We start from the raw sequence: 15,760 nt of genomic DNA, 5'->3' as shown, positions 1-15,760 counted from the left end.
TAACTCACGGGGCCGGGTGGTGCAGGGCGTTAGATCATCGCCCGTTAGATAACTCACAGGGCCGGGCGTTAGATCATCGCCCGTTAGATAACTCACAGGGCCGGGCGTTAGATCATCGCCCGTTAGATAACTCACAGGGCCGGGCGTTAGATCATCGCCCGTTAGATAACTCACAGGGCCGGGTGGTGCAGGGTGATAGAACAGCGCCCGTTAACCTTTGAGGCCTGGTTACAAATTCCACCCAGACTAAAAGGTATGAAAATCTCCTGTTTTTCATTGCTGGTGACTGTGAAATTAGTGATGTAAAACACACAGTATAAAACAAACAGTGGTCTGAGAAACTGTAGATTTCCTCACTGTAATGGTTCAGTAAGAGCTCTATTTTGAGGATACCTCTTCCCCTTCCCATATTGGTACGTGCCTCATTGCACACACCTACTAAAAGAAAACAAGTCCAAAGTGTAGTCTAGAATGACTGTCCCGCCCAATCACAATTAGGGGCAATACACTGGCTCTTATGACCAACTTTGGGTTGTAGTTCACATGGAACCACCCAGTCGAACAGTGACTGATTCCAATCTCACTGGAGTCACATGGTGCTCATTTTTAAAAAGGCAAGGCCACAGTAAGTCAACACAGCCTGGCTCAGCCCAACTCAGCCCTACGTGACAACAGTGACTACACTTCAAAAAGTACTTCATTGGCTGTAAAGCGCTTTGGGACATCCTGAGATGGTGAATGGCACTATATAAATGCAATTCTTTCTTCCTTTTTCTCCCCCAAAAGCCTCAACCCAACCAAAAAGCCACTCCAAACAGTTTTTACAGATTGCTGTAGTGGACCAAACAGCTGCCTTGTGTGATACAAGCCGGACACTTCTTGCTCTTGAACTGAAAATGGAAACAAGGGGTGGACTGAATGAGATCCCAACTCACCAGGTCACAGCACAAACCGATCAGATTCTTCCTCTCAATCTTTCGCCCAATAGTTCAGTAACGTGGGAAAAATGGGAGGTCGTCAACTGGCTAACTCTACGATATTAATTCAAAACTATCCGATTGGAAAATTCAACAGCTCGTTAACCCCACGAGGAGGCCTGATATACAAAACAAGAAGGTTCAAAGAAATTCTCCTGGTCAAACTTTGTACATTTTCTTAATTTCATTTCTAACCAAAGCAGAGCACTCATTCAAAGGCTTAAATAGGAATGTCATAAATAGAGCTGGTTGTACAATGACCCACTCATTGGCTTGGTGAGTTATTGTGAGTCTTCTTGGTACAACTCATTTCTTATGACTGATGTCAAAACCATTCAAATCTTATTCAGATCTATAACTTTTTAACCACTCAAGTTACAAATGAAGAGTTTTTAGGAACAGGAAATGAGGCCAAATAATCTTATCTCGTTAGATTAGGAACAGGGGGAGGCCATTCAACCCCATGGCTTGTTCTACCATTCGATTCAATCATAGTTGATCTGTATCTTAACTCTATCTACCTGCCTTGGTTCCATATCCCTTAATCTAACAAAAATTTAACAATCTCAGTTTTGAAATTTTCAATTGACCCCCAGCCTCAACAGCTTTTTCGGGGGGAGAGAGTTCCAGATTTCCACTCCCTTTTGTGTGAAGAAGTGCTTCCTGACATCACCCCTGAACAGCCGAGCTCTAATTTTAAGGTTATGCCCACTTGTTCTGGACTTCCCACCAGAGGATATAGTTTCTCTATCTATCCTATCAAATCCTTTGGTCATCGTAAACACCTCTATTAGGTCATTAATCTTCTATACTCAAGGGAATACAAGCCTAGTCTATGCAACCTGTGCTGATAATTTAGCCCTCTAGGCCCCAGTATGATTCTGGTGCATCTGTGCTGCATCCCCTCCAAGGACAACATATGTTTCCTGAGGTGCGGTGTCCAAAACTGACCGCAGTACTGCTGATGCGGTCCAACTAGAGATCCGTAGAACAAATAGATCAAGCTCACCTCCCCACCGTCTCACCATATTCCTCAATCCATTTTCTCTCTCCTCTCCAGAAGAGCATCTAGTTGTCTCTTAAAACCCACTTATAATCTCTGCTTTCAGGGCTTTCCCTAGTAACTAATTCCAAAAGGAAAGTCAGGGTGAAAGAATTCCATTGAGCTCCCTCCTTTCCCTGGTACTTGAACCCATTGTCAATGAACAAAGATATTCAACATTGAGGTGGGTCATATGTCCCGTTAACAAAATTTACTGCTACACAACCTTTGCTGAAATTAAAGCCTTCACTTCATAAGAACATTTAGAAAAAAAGGAATTACAAAGAACACCTTTCTGGCTCAAACTAATATATCTGGAGTGTGCATTTCGAATCTGCTCAAATCATTTTCATCGTGCTGCCATTTGTTTGATTCCTTACTGAAATCAATAATCTCTTATAATATCATTCGAATGCTTCAAAAGAATCTGCATTCACTGCAGGAGGTGTAATTTCCCCCTCTAATTACTGTTTATATCATTAGTTCTAGGCATCGCACCTCAGGAAGGATATTTTGGCCTAGGAGGGGGTACAGCACAGATTCCCCGGAATCATACCGGGGCTAAATGTGTTAAATTACGAAGACAGGTTGTACAGACTAGGCTTGTATTCCCTTGAGTATAGAAGATTAAGGGACGATCTAATTGAGGTATTTACGATGATTAAAGGAATTGAGAGCGTAGAGAGAGAGAAACTATTTCCTCTGGTGGGGGAGTCCAGAACAAGGGGGCATAACCTTAAAATTAGAGCTTAGGCCATTCGGTTGTGATGTCAGGAAGCACTTCTTCACACAAAGGGTGGTGGAAATTTGGAACTCTCTCCCCCAAAAAGCTGTTGAGGCTGGGGGTCAATTGAAAATTTAAAAACTGAGATTGATAGATTTTTGTTAGGCCAGGGTATTAAAGGATATGGAGCAAAGTCGGGTAAATGGAGTTAAGATACAGATGAGAACTGTTTTAATTGAATGGTAGAACAGGCTCGAGTGGCTGAATGGCCTACTCCTGTTCCTATTGCACTCTCCCAGGTTTCTAATGATGTGCCCATGTTATTTTCTCCTGTATTAGCACAAAGAACCCAGTGTTTTCACCTCACCAACTCCCCTCAAGCTAGAATAGAGGCTTCCTCCCCTCTTGACTTTTTTCTTACAACCAATGGGTGTCCAATAAAGGCAAAAATGGAAAATGATACAAATGAGTGCCAGCCAAGGCATCTACTCTACACGGACCTCATATCAATTAAGACAGGGAGAATATTTCATGAGCATTGATTGCAAGCTAAAAGAGCTAAATTTAGAGCACATAAAGAGGCCATTCAGTCCATGGTGCCTGCACTGACTGAAAAAGCTCTCCACTTAGTCCTGTTTAGCTCTGCCCAGATAATCTATGATTAGAACTATTTGCTCATGTGGAGGGTAAACGTTGACAATGGCCTGTTTCCGTGATGTAACTTCTACATATTTCTATGTACGAAGCCACATTTGGCATTTTTCGTGCAGTTTTGGTCACCTCACCTTACAAGGTGACCTCTGACTCTCGGACAGAATTCAGAGAACAATTTAGGAATTGAAGTTAGCAGAAGTCTCTCAGATGTTGAAGAAAATCAAGAGGGGACATGATTCGGTCTTTAAAATCCTGGATGTCATGAATTATGTGAACGTAAACAGCTTGATGAACTCAAAGGTGTGAGCGTAGAATCAAACTTGGAAAGGCTCAAGCAAGACTTAGGACAAGTATATTTCCTTCAGTCCCAGGATAGATGACATGTGGAATAGGCTCCGAAGAAAAACAGTTAACGCCACATCAATTAACTAATTTAAAAAAGGAGTGTACAAACATCTGTTTAAGAATGGGTCTGAAGGTTATTGGGGCAAGAATAAACCTCAATAAACCCGAAAAGGAACAGTCCCAAGTTCTGGTGAGACTATGTTTTGTGAGATATAACAGTTACGAGTGTGATATTAGATTGATGTCCTGTCGATGTCCTTCAATTACCTTTCGGCGTTCGGTATTTCAAGTTTTTTTTTAAAAAGTAGATTTACTTGTAGTTACTCACTGACCTCTGGAGATTAAATACAGTAGGGAAGAATCCAAAATAGTGACACATTATACATGGTCTATTGGAGGAAGCAGGATCAACAGTCTCTCTTATCCAAGCTTCCTTAGTCCTTATATGCACTCAACATCTTTGCCAAAAAAAATTAAACTTTGGACCATGGGTGGGTGGGGACCAGGAATTATGCTTTTGACCCAGACAGACAAAACACCTTGTATTGCAAGAAAATAAACTCTTGTGAATAAAATAACGTTCTTCTCTCATCCCCAACTCTGGGATAAGGACTGTGACCCTAGCCTCGTGACATTTATTGTGAGGAGATCTGGGAGTCAAGCTTTGCCTGAAGGCTTCACTGTGCCAGCATTGTTTTGGTTGAAATGGGCCAATAATCTAACAACTAGCTGTGCAGGGCTTGAACCAACCAATAATTTTGTTTCAATTATTCTCAGGATGTGGGCATCACTGGCAAAGCCGGCATTCATTGCCCATCCCTAGTTGCCCTGAGAAGGTGGTGGTGGGCCGCCTTACTGAACCGCTGCAGTTTCTATTTCTTTGTGGTGGTTTGATACGACTGAGTGGTTTGCTAGGCCACTTCAGAGTCAACCACGTTGGTGAGGGACTGCAGTCACAGAGGCCAGACCAGGTAAGGTCGGCAGGTTTCCTTCCCTAAAGAACATTAGTGAACCAGTTGGGTTTTTCCGACAATCCGACAGCTTCATGGTCACTTTTTACAGGTACCAGCTCTTTATTTAAACTGAATTCAAATTCTCAAACTGCCATGGTGGGATTTGAACTCCCGTTCTCTGAATTATTAGTCCAGTAACGTAACCACTACTCTCCTCCTCCACGAGGAGAAGCTTTCTCAGTTCTTGGCTCAGGTGCACTTCAGGAAGAAATCGGTTGGAGGGAGGTGGTGGGGGGGCAGATTTCCCATCACAACCACAAATCTCCCTGCCCGCAAACTGAGCCCAGTCATAAAACAGAGCTCAGGCACAACTGAAGTCTGCAGAATGAATTGTCTTCATAATCTTGAAGAAAGGATAGCCAGATAACGTGAAGTAAAATTGTAGGGGGGAGGGTGGGAGGGGAAAGCATGTGAGAGGGTGAGAGTAGGACAGAAAGAAATATGAACTGTAAACACATCTCATCATGCCCCCATGTTGTGAAACAAATAAGTTATCCAAACCCTAGCCTCCTTCCCTCATGGAACTGTACAGCCACCTGGAGTCTATTCGACAATATGAAGTCTTATGGTTAACATGCAGGATTGAGATCACATAACATCATTGAGAACTGCATTCATTATAGATTGTGCGTGGGAGATATGATTACAACCTCCAGCCCCAATTCAATCTGGTCTGAAACCTGCCCATTGATTGCCGTCAGCGGCCTAGTCGCTCCTGCAAAGCCTGGATGGTGTTCCTCATTTGGTCCTCCGTTCCTTGCAATACCTTCACCTCAATGGTATGGAATATATAGAGGATGCCGGCGATCAGTGCCACGGCGAAGGCCACCATCCCCAGAATGTAGAAGGACACCTTGGGGAACGAGTTCTCTGCCGTGGTGGTGGCGAGTGGTATGATCGCTATGGCAACCTCGAGAAGCAGCAGGATGAATCCCAGGATCGCCATCCTTCCGGAAGAGTAGCGGACTTTCTCCGCCCCGTGAATGCCAACTTTCATTTCTGCCCGAGCCTCGTTTAGAATGTCCACCAGCTGCGGGTCGGTCTCTGGAACAAAATCGGACGGTTAGTACAGCAGCAACGGGACTGTAGAGGATTAAAAAGGGTAGCGGTTCACACTAAAGCAAGGGGCATTAACCACAAATGGAATGGCAATGGTGTCAGCCTTGGCTCAGTGGGTAGCTCTCTCGCTACTGAGTCAGAAGGTCATGGGTTCGAGTCCTACTCCAGAGACTTGAGCATAGAATCTAGGTTGACACTGAGGGAGAGCTCGATGGGCTGAATGGCCTCCTTCTGTGCTGTAACTACTCGATAATTCTATGAATGTGCCATTAATTGGAATGGGATTGAGAGATGCTATGGTAGCAGCCAAACTTGAATCTATACCTGTCAGGAAAGATTGAACAGGCTGGAGCTCTTTTCTCTAGAAAAGAGACTGAGGGGTGACCTGATAGGTATCTTTAAGATCATGGAAGTGTAGACGTAGAGAAAATGTCTCCACTTAAGAGGAGAGACCAGAACTAGGGGCCATAAATATAAGATAGTTACTAATAAATCCAATAGGAAATTCAGGAGAAACTTCTTTACCCAGAGAGTGGTTAGAATGTGGAACTCACTACCACAAGGAATAGTTGAGGTGACTAACATAGGTGCATTTAAGGGGAAGCTAGATAAGTACATGAGGGAGAAAGGAATAGAAGGGTATATTGATGGGGTTAGATGAGGAAGGAGACCCGTGTGTAGCATAAATATCGGCATGGACCTGTTGGGCCGAATGGCTGTGCTGTACATTCCATGTAAATTTATGTAAGAGCTTCTTCCCTTGAAGTAGCAGTGCAAAGATGTACTTGACCATCCATTTGGTGCTCTTGGTCCTTAGGGCCTTGTACCATAGGAACTAATTGCAGAGAGTACACAACTTGCTTTATGTGGGACATATAACCTGGGACTCTATTTACAAAGTGGAAACAACATTGTAATTCTGGTTTGCGTGCAGGTCGACAATTTCTTGACCAAGATGTAACTGGGAAGTTACCTTATTTAAAACCTCGGTGAGTCACAAGGTCCATCCTGTTAGAATGCCAAATACAAGTGATACAAATACTGCAAGCTGAAACCAAGACCAAGAGTGCAACCTTCCCTATCAAACACAGTTTTTTTGGAGATCACAACAGTGGGCACATTAACACATTAAGGTCTAACTGGGCACAATTTCCAAACCGTTTGTAAAAAGCAGTTCACCAACAGATGATTTCCCCATATGATCCAAAAGGGAAACAGCTACACAAACCCTAAAAATGACTAAGTTTTAAACAAATGTAAGAAATGCAGAAGATAGGATTTACTGCCTTATCTGAACACTAGGATCATAAAGTCAAAGACTTCTATAGCACAGAAGGTGGCCAGTGCCAGCTCTCTGAAAGAGCCATACACATAGTCCCAATCCCCATCCGTTTTAAATTTTTCTCTTTCAAATATTTATCCACTTCCCTTTTAAAAGCTTTTATGGAGTCTGCTTCCACCACTACTTTCTGGTAGAGGATTCCTGGTCTCAAAAACCCTTTCTGTTAAAATTGGATAGTCATGTGGCGAAGGATGGGATGCTAGAGCCTGGTCTTTAGTTGCTTCCAAACCTTTATTCAGAGATTCCACATACATACACACCACACCTTAGCTAAGCTCGCCTAGAAAAAGGAGACAAGAGTCTCCAATTGATACCCACCACCTGAATACAATTAACACTAATTGATATAAATCATACAATTAACAGCTGTTTAAAAAAAAAAGTTTCTCCTAACGTCTCCCTTCATTCTTTGACGATTCCCTTTCTCTTGAAAAGCTTGCTTAAAACTCATCTCTTCAACCAAGCGATCCGGCCACCTCTCTGTCTGGATAGCGACCAGGAGCAGGATCTCTGGCCTTTCTCTAGCCGAGGGGGTACTGATGCCAATTGTAGCACAGCTACTGCTGTTCAGATGAGATCGGCTAACTTAGCACAGACCAGGGATCAAGCTTGATACCTTCCTACGCTCCATGGTGTAGCGTCCTACCAAGCAGTGCATTTTCCCACAGAACCAGACATTAAAAAATTTGCAGAATGGGTGGGTAATTGGCAAATGAATTTCAATATAGATAAGTGTTACATTTTGGTAGGAAGAATTAAGGAGGCCACACACTGCTTGGATAATAAGAGTCTAAATGGGGTTGAGGAGCAAAAGGGTCTGGGGGGTACAGATACACAAATTATTAAAAGTAGCAATGCAGCTTAATAAGGCCATTAAAAAAAGTGAACAAAGCACTGCGGTTCATTTCTAGAGGAACAGAAATGAAAAGCAGAGAAGCTACGTTAAACCTGTATAGAATTTTGATTAGACCACACTTGCGCAATTGTGCACAGTTGTCCATATTATAAAAGGGATATAGAGACACTGGAGAAGGTGCAAAAAAGATTTACAGGATGATACCAGAACTGAGGGGTTATACTTATCAGGAAAGATTGAACGGGCTGGGACACTTCTCTAGAAAAGGGAAGGTTTGGGTGCGGAGGGGGGGGGTGGTGCTGATAGTGGTCTTCAGGGTTATGAAAGGGTTTGATAGGGTAGATGTAGAGAAAATGTTTCCACATGTGGGGGAGACCAAAACTAGGGGCCATAAATATAAAATAGTCACTAATAAATCCAATAGGGAATTCAGGAGAAACTTCTTTACCCAGAGAGTGGTTAGAATGTTGAACTCACTATCATTAGCGTAGATGCATTTAAGGGGAGGCCAGATAAACACGAGACAAGGGGGGCTTTAAAAGCAATTCCGATTCTGCAGCTAAGTTTCTATACTCCATGTTGGACCAATTATACCAAACTTTTAATCGAACACATAGAATTAAATAGAATTTTACAGCGGAAACAGGCCATTCGGCCCGTCAGGTCTATGCCGGTGTTTATGCTGATACTGTTAGATGGAGAGGGGTGGGAGGTGGCTCGTGTGGAGCATAAACACCGGCATTGACCAGTTGGGCCGAGTGGCCTGTTTCTGTGCTGTAGATTCTATTTAATTCTATATAACCACTGTAGCGGGGGGGGGGGGTTCATAAAATGACATTCCTTCTTACATCCCCCAGGCTTCTTCTAATGGTGCTCCCGTGCTTCCCTATGTTCTCTCCTTTCTTTTCCCACAAAATGTTTTCCGCTGCTGAAAACACTGACTCCTGCAAGGGCATGATTATTCAGCCTTTGGTACCATTTCTCTTGTGCGAGCCTAGACAAGTCATCAGTGAACTATTCAACTTTGAGGCCATCACAACAGAGACCGATCCTGCGCGCGCACACACACGCGCGCGCGCCCACACACGCGCACGCGCCCACACACGCGCACGCGCCCACACACGCGCACGCGCCCACACACGCGCACGCGCCCACACACGCGCACGCGCCCACACACGCGCACGCGCCCACACACGCGCACGCGCCCACACACAGGAAAGGGGAACCCTGGGCATTTCTCCCCTCCCTGTCGCTAGGGCACAGAGACCAATTTCAGAGCTCAAACTGTTGCCCTGGCTACGGCTCAGCACAGACTGGATACTGAACCCGGGACCTTCCAGGGTCTGTGTGACTCAGCGATTCAGTGCATTAACCAGTGCAGCCTTGGGGGGGGGGGGGGGGGGGGGGAGTTGCTTTAAGTCACCACAACTTCAGCTGACAAATCAGCAGACCAAAAATACCAGAACGTACCAAGACCATAAAACTTTCACACTACTTTGGCTTAAAAGTACTTCCGTTTCTGCAGCTAAATTTCTATTCTCCATGTTGGGCTAATTATACCAAATGTTTAATCGAATAAGAACACATAGAATGTACAGCACAGAAACAGGCCATTCGGCCCAACAGGTCTATGCTGGTGTTTATGCTCCACACTCCTCTCACTCTACTTCATCTAACCCTCTCAACATATTCTTCTATTCCTTTCTCCCTCATGGGTTTATCCAGCTTCCCCTTAAATCATTTGTGCTTCTCGCCTCAACCACTCCATGCGGTAGCAAGTTCCACATTCTCACCACTCTGAGTAAAGAAGTTTCTCCTGAATTTCTTATTGGATTTATTAGTGATCATCTTATATTTATGGCCCATTGTTTTGGACTCCCCCACAAGTGGAGACATCTTCTCTACGTTTATCCTGTTGAACTCCTTCATAATTTTAAAGACCTCTATCAGGTCGACTTTAAGTCTTCTCTTTTCTAGAGAAAAGAGCCACAGCCTGTTCAATCTCAACACGAGCCCACTAAGGTCTAAAATACAGCTTTGTGAGTGCAGTGAAGCAGGGATGTGACTTACCTTCACTGTGTATCATCCCGCTGACAGCATTGCCTTCTTTCTGGACACTCAGTGTGGCGCACACCGCTTCATGGTCCGAATATGGAATGTTTTTCCCAGGCGCTGTACCACTTGTTGTCGTCAGGTGCTCACACTTCACAGGGAAGCCCCTCGAACCCTAGGGATTCCCAAACACGCATTACTTAATCGCTCCTACACCTCACATCTCCGAACTCATATCGTCCCCCCATTTGATTCAGTGAAGTGCTGTTGAATCCAGCCCCTTACCTTGTAGAGAACGTAGTCAATGCGAATGCCTGAAGGGAACGATTGCGAGTCACTGACTGAGGCAAAGCAATTCTGAGACAGCAGAGTACACCCACCTTCACAGCCCTGTGGGGCAGACAATGAGGTTATATTAGAAAATCCTTAAAGGGACCCCTAACCATGCTGAGTAAAACCATCCTTCAAGTTCTCCCAGTATAGCTTTGATGTCATCAGCATCCCTTTAGAAATATTAAAAGGAACTAAAATTACCTTCCGTGTGTCCCTGCCTTTCTTAAATATTTGCGTTTCAACAGCAAACCTCTGAGGAGAAGGGAGGGACTACAAGAGGCCTCAACATCCCTTGGCTGGGAGAAGAAAACAAATAGGCCAGGGTTCCAGCTCCTTATCAGTATCCGGCAACCCCCTCTGGAAGGGCTGGTGTCTGGACATTGAATAAAGGGGCAGTGTTGGGCTTGAACGTGATGCCTCCTGTGGTAGAATAGCCGACTGACTGAGACACACACAGACAGACACACTCCGGGCTCACTCTTTAGGTGAAATGCTGGCAAGCACCCCAGTGTACACAGAACCACACACCTTCAGGAGAGGGGCGAGGGGAAGTGAAAGACCGGGACGAAGTGCATACATCAATTACGTTGCTATAAGTAAACTGGCTTGTAGGAGTTGCTGAACCTGCAGCAGGAAGGGGTTGTTATCATCAGCAAGAGGTAAAGAGTCATCAACTTGGAAGCATTTCAACTGTGCGTGTTGGTTTAGCGTCTACAGACGGGTCAAGCTCAGTAACTCCCTCAAGCCACGCTCCAGCAGTGATCTCATCGTCAGTCACTACTTTAAAGAAAAAAATTGAAAGACAAAGAAAGGACAATGGAAAGATTAATCGGCATTCAGTTACTTTAAAATGGGGCCTCAATCGCTATGATTAGGAACTAGTAGAATGTGTGGGAATGAAACGAGGTGTCCCCTTTAACTGCGTGTTCCCATTATCAAAGTGCCCATTAGCCGACATGTATTACAATGTCAGGGAACTCAGGTCTGGCAGCATCTGTGGGGAGAAGAGACAAGTTGACATTTCATGGGAACTTTTATCAAAACAGAGATTTTGACATAAGGATCCCACCCAAAAATGCCAACTCCTCCCTTCCCTCCATGGAATCTGCCAGGCCAGCTGAATGTTTCCAGCATTCCCTTGTATTTGTTCCAGCTTTCCAACATCTGCAGTAATTTTGCTTTGTGAATGTATTACAATATATTGTGCTGAGGATAGGGAACGTTTTTGTTAACTCATCAACGTACCCTGAACATCACGTGACCCGTGCTGAGGTACTGCACTGCAGCTGGCAATGAATGAACAGAATTTTCATCAACAAAGCATTAATCCCCTTTAACTAGTATTAATATTTAATATAAGTGGATTCGATGGGTGGCTGCCAGCGAGCTACTGGCAACTATCCAATCTTGGGGTTCATCTGAAGAACTTGCTCTTGTGGATCGTGAAATCTTTGAAACCTGACTGAAGTACTGCTACACAATGCTTTCATCCATACATTAAAATTGACAGCAAGGTCAGACCAACTAAACAGCAACTGCAGAGCGGTACAGACCTTAGGACGTCTACAGAATAGCAGACGAAACACTCCAGGATCTCGGGGGCTCCCCCTTACTGCTCACCAGGACGAGGGCATGTTAGCAACCCAAAGCTATAAACTACTTTAACAGCTCAGAGACTCCAGTCTCTGCTTTTTCCCCTCTTTGCCTTTTCTTTTGTTCCCGTTGCAGGGGAGCAGCTGCTTAGACTGGCTATCGGCAGCTGGCTTCTGCAGAGAGCTAAAGGACTCCCAGATGAGACCTGACTGTTGAGGCTGGTGCTCGAGGCCGCCCCCCTCCCATGTTTAGCTTCAGGCACAAGGGCTGACTGGTCCAATGGCAGATTCACAGGCCCAGATTTTCATGGGCCTACGACGCTGCCATTTTGTGGCCTGTCGAGTTCTCTGCCGTCAGCTAGCTCCTCCATTATAATAAATCTGCTTCTAGGAGAGGGAGGCCCGTTCCCAGCCGAATAACACCCCGATTTATATTACGCGCGCTTGAGGCAGGGGACTCCACCTCAAAGAGGGGTTTAAACCCCTGTCCCCAGAGGTAAAGTCTCGCAAAGGCCGAGGCAAACGGTTGTCACAGGCCCTGCTTGCTGTCAGATGTGTCATTTTCCTCTGGCAGCGAGAGCTCTTAAACCACATGTACAGATCAGCAACCAGATTTAAAAAGAACGAAAGAAAAGCAAGACTTGCATTTCTATAGCGCCTTTCACGATCTCAGGACGTTCCAAAGCGCTTTACAGCCAATGATGTACTTTTTTTTAAGTGTAGTCACTGTTGTAATGTAGGAAAGGCGACAGCCAATTTGCACACAGTAATCTCCCACAAACAGCAATGAGATAAATGACCAGTTAATGTTTTAGTGATGTTGGTCGAGGGATAAATAATTGGTCAGGTCACCGGGGAGAACTCACCTGCTCTTCTTCAAAATAACGGCATGGGATCTTTTACATTCGCCTGAGGGGGCAGACGGGGCCTCGGTTTAACGTCACATCCCAAAGTGCACCTCCGACAGTGCAGCACTCCCTCAGTAGTGCACTGGAGTGTCAGCCTAGATTATGCGCTCGGGTCTCTGGAGTGGGCCTTGAACCCACGACCTTCTGACTCAACAACAACTTGCATTTATATAGCGCCTTTAACATAGTAAAACATCCCAAGGCACTTCACAGGAGCAGACAAAATTTGACACCGAGCCACGTAAGGAGATATTAGGACAGCTTGATCAGAGGTGGGTTTTAAAAAGCGTCTTATTGGAGGAGAGGGAGGTAGAGGGGCTTAGGGAGGGAATTCCTGACTCAGAGACGAGAGCGCCTACAATCAGCCACAGCTGACAAGTGGCTGTCACTGGTCCTGCTTGCTGCCAGAGCTGTCATTTTCCTCTGCCAGCAAGAGCCTTAAATCAACTTGTGCAGATCAGCAACGACATTTACACATTACTCGTCTGTATGGACATTCCCCTCCCCAAACAACTCAGGGGGCAGCCCAGGCCAGAACAACAGCTGCAAGTACAACCTTGCAACAAACTGCTTACTCTATTTGTGCAAAGATCCTGATCCAGACAGGTGACCAGAAGGAATCCTCCTAATTAATGATCCTGATCCAGACAGATCACCAGAAGGAATCCTAATTAATGATCCTGATCCAGACAGATGACCAAAGGGAATCCTAATTAATGATCCTGATCCAGACAGATGACCAGAAGGAATCCTCCTAATTAATGATCCTGATCCAGACAGATCACCAGAAGGAATCCTCCTAATTAATGATCCTGATCCAGACAGATCACCAGAAGGAATCCTCCTAATTAATGATCCTGATCCAGACAGATCACCAGAAGGAATCCTCCTAATTAATGATCCTGATCCAGACAGATCACCAGAAGGAATCCTCCTAATTAATGATCCTGATCCAGACAGATCACCAGAAGGAATCCTCCTAATTAATGATCCTGATCCAGACAGATCACCAGAAGGAATCCTCCTAATTAATTATCCTGATCCAGACAGATCACCAGAAGGAATCCTCCTAATTAATTATCCTGATCCAGACAGATCACCAGAAGAAATCCTCCTAATTAATTCATGATGCATTCGGAGATTACTGTACCCACACCCACTCTTACAACACTGCACCTGGCAGACAGCCAAACAGCCCATAATAACAAAGCTTTGAAGTGATTAATTCCAGTGTGTAACAGAGAACAGCCAGTACAGCGAAAAAAAAACAAAACAAAATACTGCGGATGCTGGAAATCTGAAACGAAACCAGAAAATGCTGGAAACACTCAGCGAGTTTAAAGAAAGGAAACCTGTCGACATTTCAGGCACAGTGCTTCGTCAGAACTCTAAAACGCCGACATTTCTTCTTTCTTTATACAGATGCTGCCTGACCTGCTGAGCGTTTCCAGCATTTTGTAGTCTCAGTGCGGCACTGTATTGGAGACGATAAGCAGCTGTTGGCCTGTTGCTTGCAAACAGCTATTTTATGCGCATCATGTGACGGTACAGCAAGGTAGTAAATAAATAAATAAATAAACCAGTTCAGCCGCCTGACAGGACAAACGACCACAAATAAATTAACCTCCAACGTAACATCACAAAGTAGTGTCCTCTGCACACAGGACGTTCTGCAGCTCCTCACCATTCAGGAGTCGAGCAAGTTGAGCAGGAGGGGGGCAAAATTCTCCCAACAGATAAAATCTTTAGTAATATTCCACATTTTAAAAGCCAGTGTGAATTCTTTTTGCCCTTCTAAATTCCGTATCAGTCACTGACTGCCAGTTTGCCCTGCTCCCAGGCTTCCATCAGTGCCATTCTGAGCCGGGGAAGTTTTTCATGACACTAAGGATTACAGAACGTGTCAGCAGTGGCTCAGTGGGTAGCACTCTCGCCTCTGAGTCAGAAGGTTGTGGGTTCAAGTCTCACTCCAGGGGCTCGAGCACAAAATCCAGGCTGACACTCCAGTGCAGGACTGAGGGAGTGCTGCACTGTCAGAAGTGCTGTCGTTCGGATGAGACGTCCAACCGAAGCCTCGTCTGCCCTACTCAGGTGGAAGCAAAAGGTCCCATAATGCTATTTCGAAGAAGAGCAGGGGAGTTCTCCCTGGTGTCCTGGCCAATATTTATCCCACAACCAACATCACAAATAGATTATCTGGTCATTATCTCATTGCTGTTTGTGGGATCTTGCTGTGCGCAAATTGGCTGCCACATTTCCTACGTTACAACTGTGACTACACTTTTTTTTGTTCATGGGATGTGGGCGTCGCTGGCGAGGTCGGCATTTATTGCCCATCCCTAATTGCCCTTGAGAAGGTGGTGGTGAGCTGCTTCTTGAACCGCTGCAGTCCGTGTGGTGAAGGTTCTCTCAGTGTTGTTAGGAAGGGAGTTCCAGGATTTTGACCCAGTGACGATGAAGGAACGGCGATATATTTCCAAGTCGGGATGGTGTGTGACTTGGAGGGGAACGTGCAGGTGGTGGTGTTCCCATGTGCCTGCTGCTCTTGTCCTTCTAGGTGGTAGAGGTTGCGGGTTTGGGAGGTGCTGTCGAAGAAGCCTTGGTGAGTTGCTGCAGTGCATCCTGTGGATGGTACACACTGCAGCCACAGTGCACCGATGGTGAAGGGAGTGAATATTTAGGGGGTGGATGAAAGTACTTGGAAGTACTTCATTGCCTATTTAGGACATCCTGAGGTCGTAAAATGCGCTATATAAAATGAAAATCTAAGGCAGAATAGCCTTTGAATGGCAAGATGCAAGTCCAATTGGCTTTGTCGAGCCCCACACGGAAGGTCAGATGAGGATGTCCTGCCTGGGCACCC

The 15,760-nt window shown here is 45.2% G+C and overlaps 1 protein-coding gene across 2 annotated transcripts in view; it reads right to left on the bottom strand.

Annotated features, from left to right (window-relative positions):
* Positions 1–4,795: 4,795 nt before the first annotated feature.
* The window catches only part of LOC137344376 (sphingomyelin phosphodiesterase 2-like), a 45,248-nt gene continuing 34,283 nt past the window's right edge, over positions 4,796–15,760 (bottom strand). For both annotated transcript variants that reach the window (XM_068007268.1, XM_068007269.1), the window contains exons 9-11: positions 10,350–10,454; positions 10,083–10,239; positions 4,796–5,799 (exon numbers count right to left, since the gene is read on the bottom strand). In XM_068007268.1, the coding sequence (XP_067863369.1) occupies positions 5,453–5,799; positions 10,083–10,239; positions 10,350–10,454 (609 nt within the window). In that variant the 3' untranslated portion in view covers positions 4,796–5,452. The remainder of the gene's footprint in view (positions 5,800–10,082; positions 10,240–10,349; positions 10,455–15,760) is intronic.

Source organism: Heptranchias perlo, chromosome 27 (genome assembly GCF_035084215.1).
Source record: "Heptranchias perlo isolate sHepPer1 chromosome 27, sHepPer1.hap1, whole genome shotgun sequence".
Taxonomy (NCBI): Eukaryota; Metazoa; Chordata; class Chondrichthyes; order Hexanchiformes; family Hexanchidae; genus Heptranchias; species Heptranchias perlo.
Note: the sequence above shows the minus strand (reverse complement) of the source record. Positions and strands in the feature narration are given on the sequence as shown.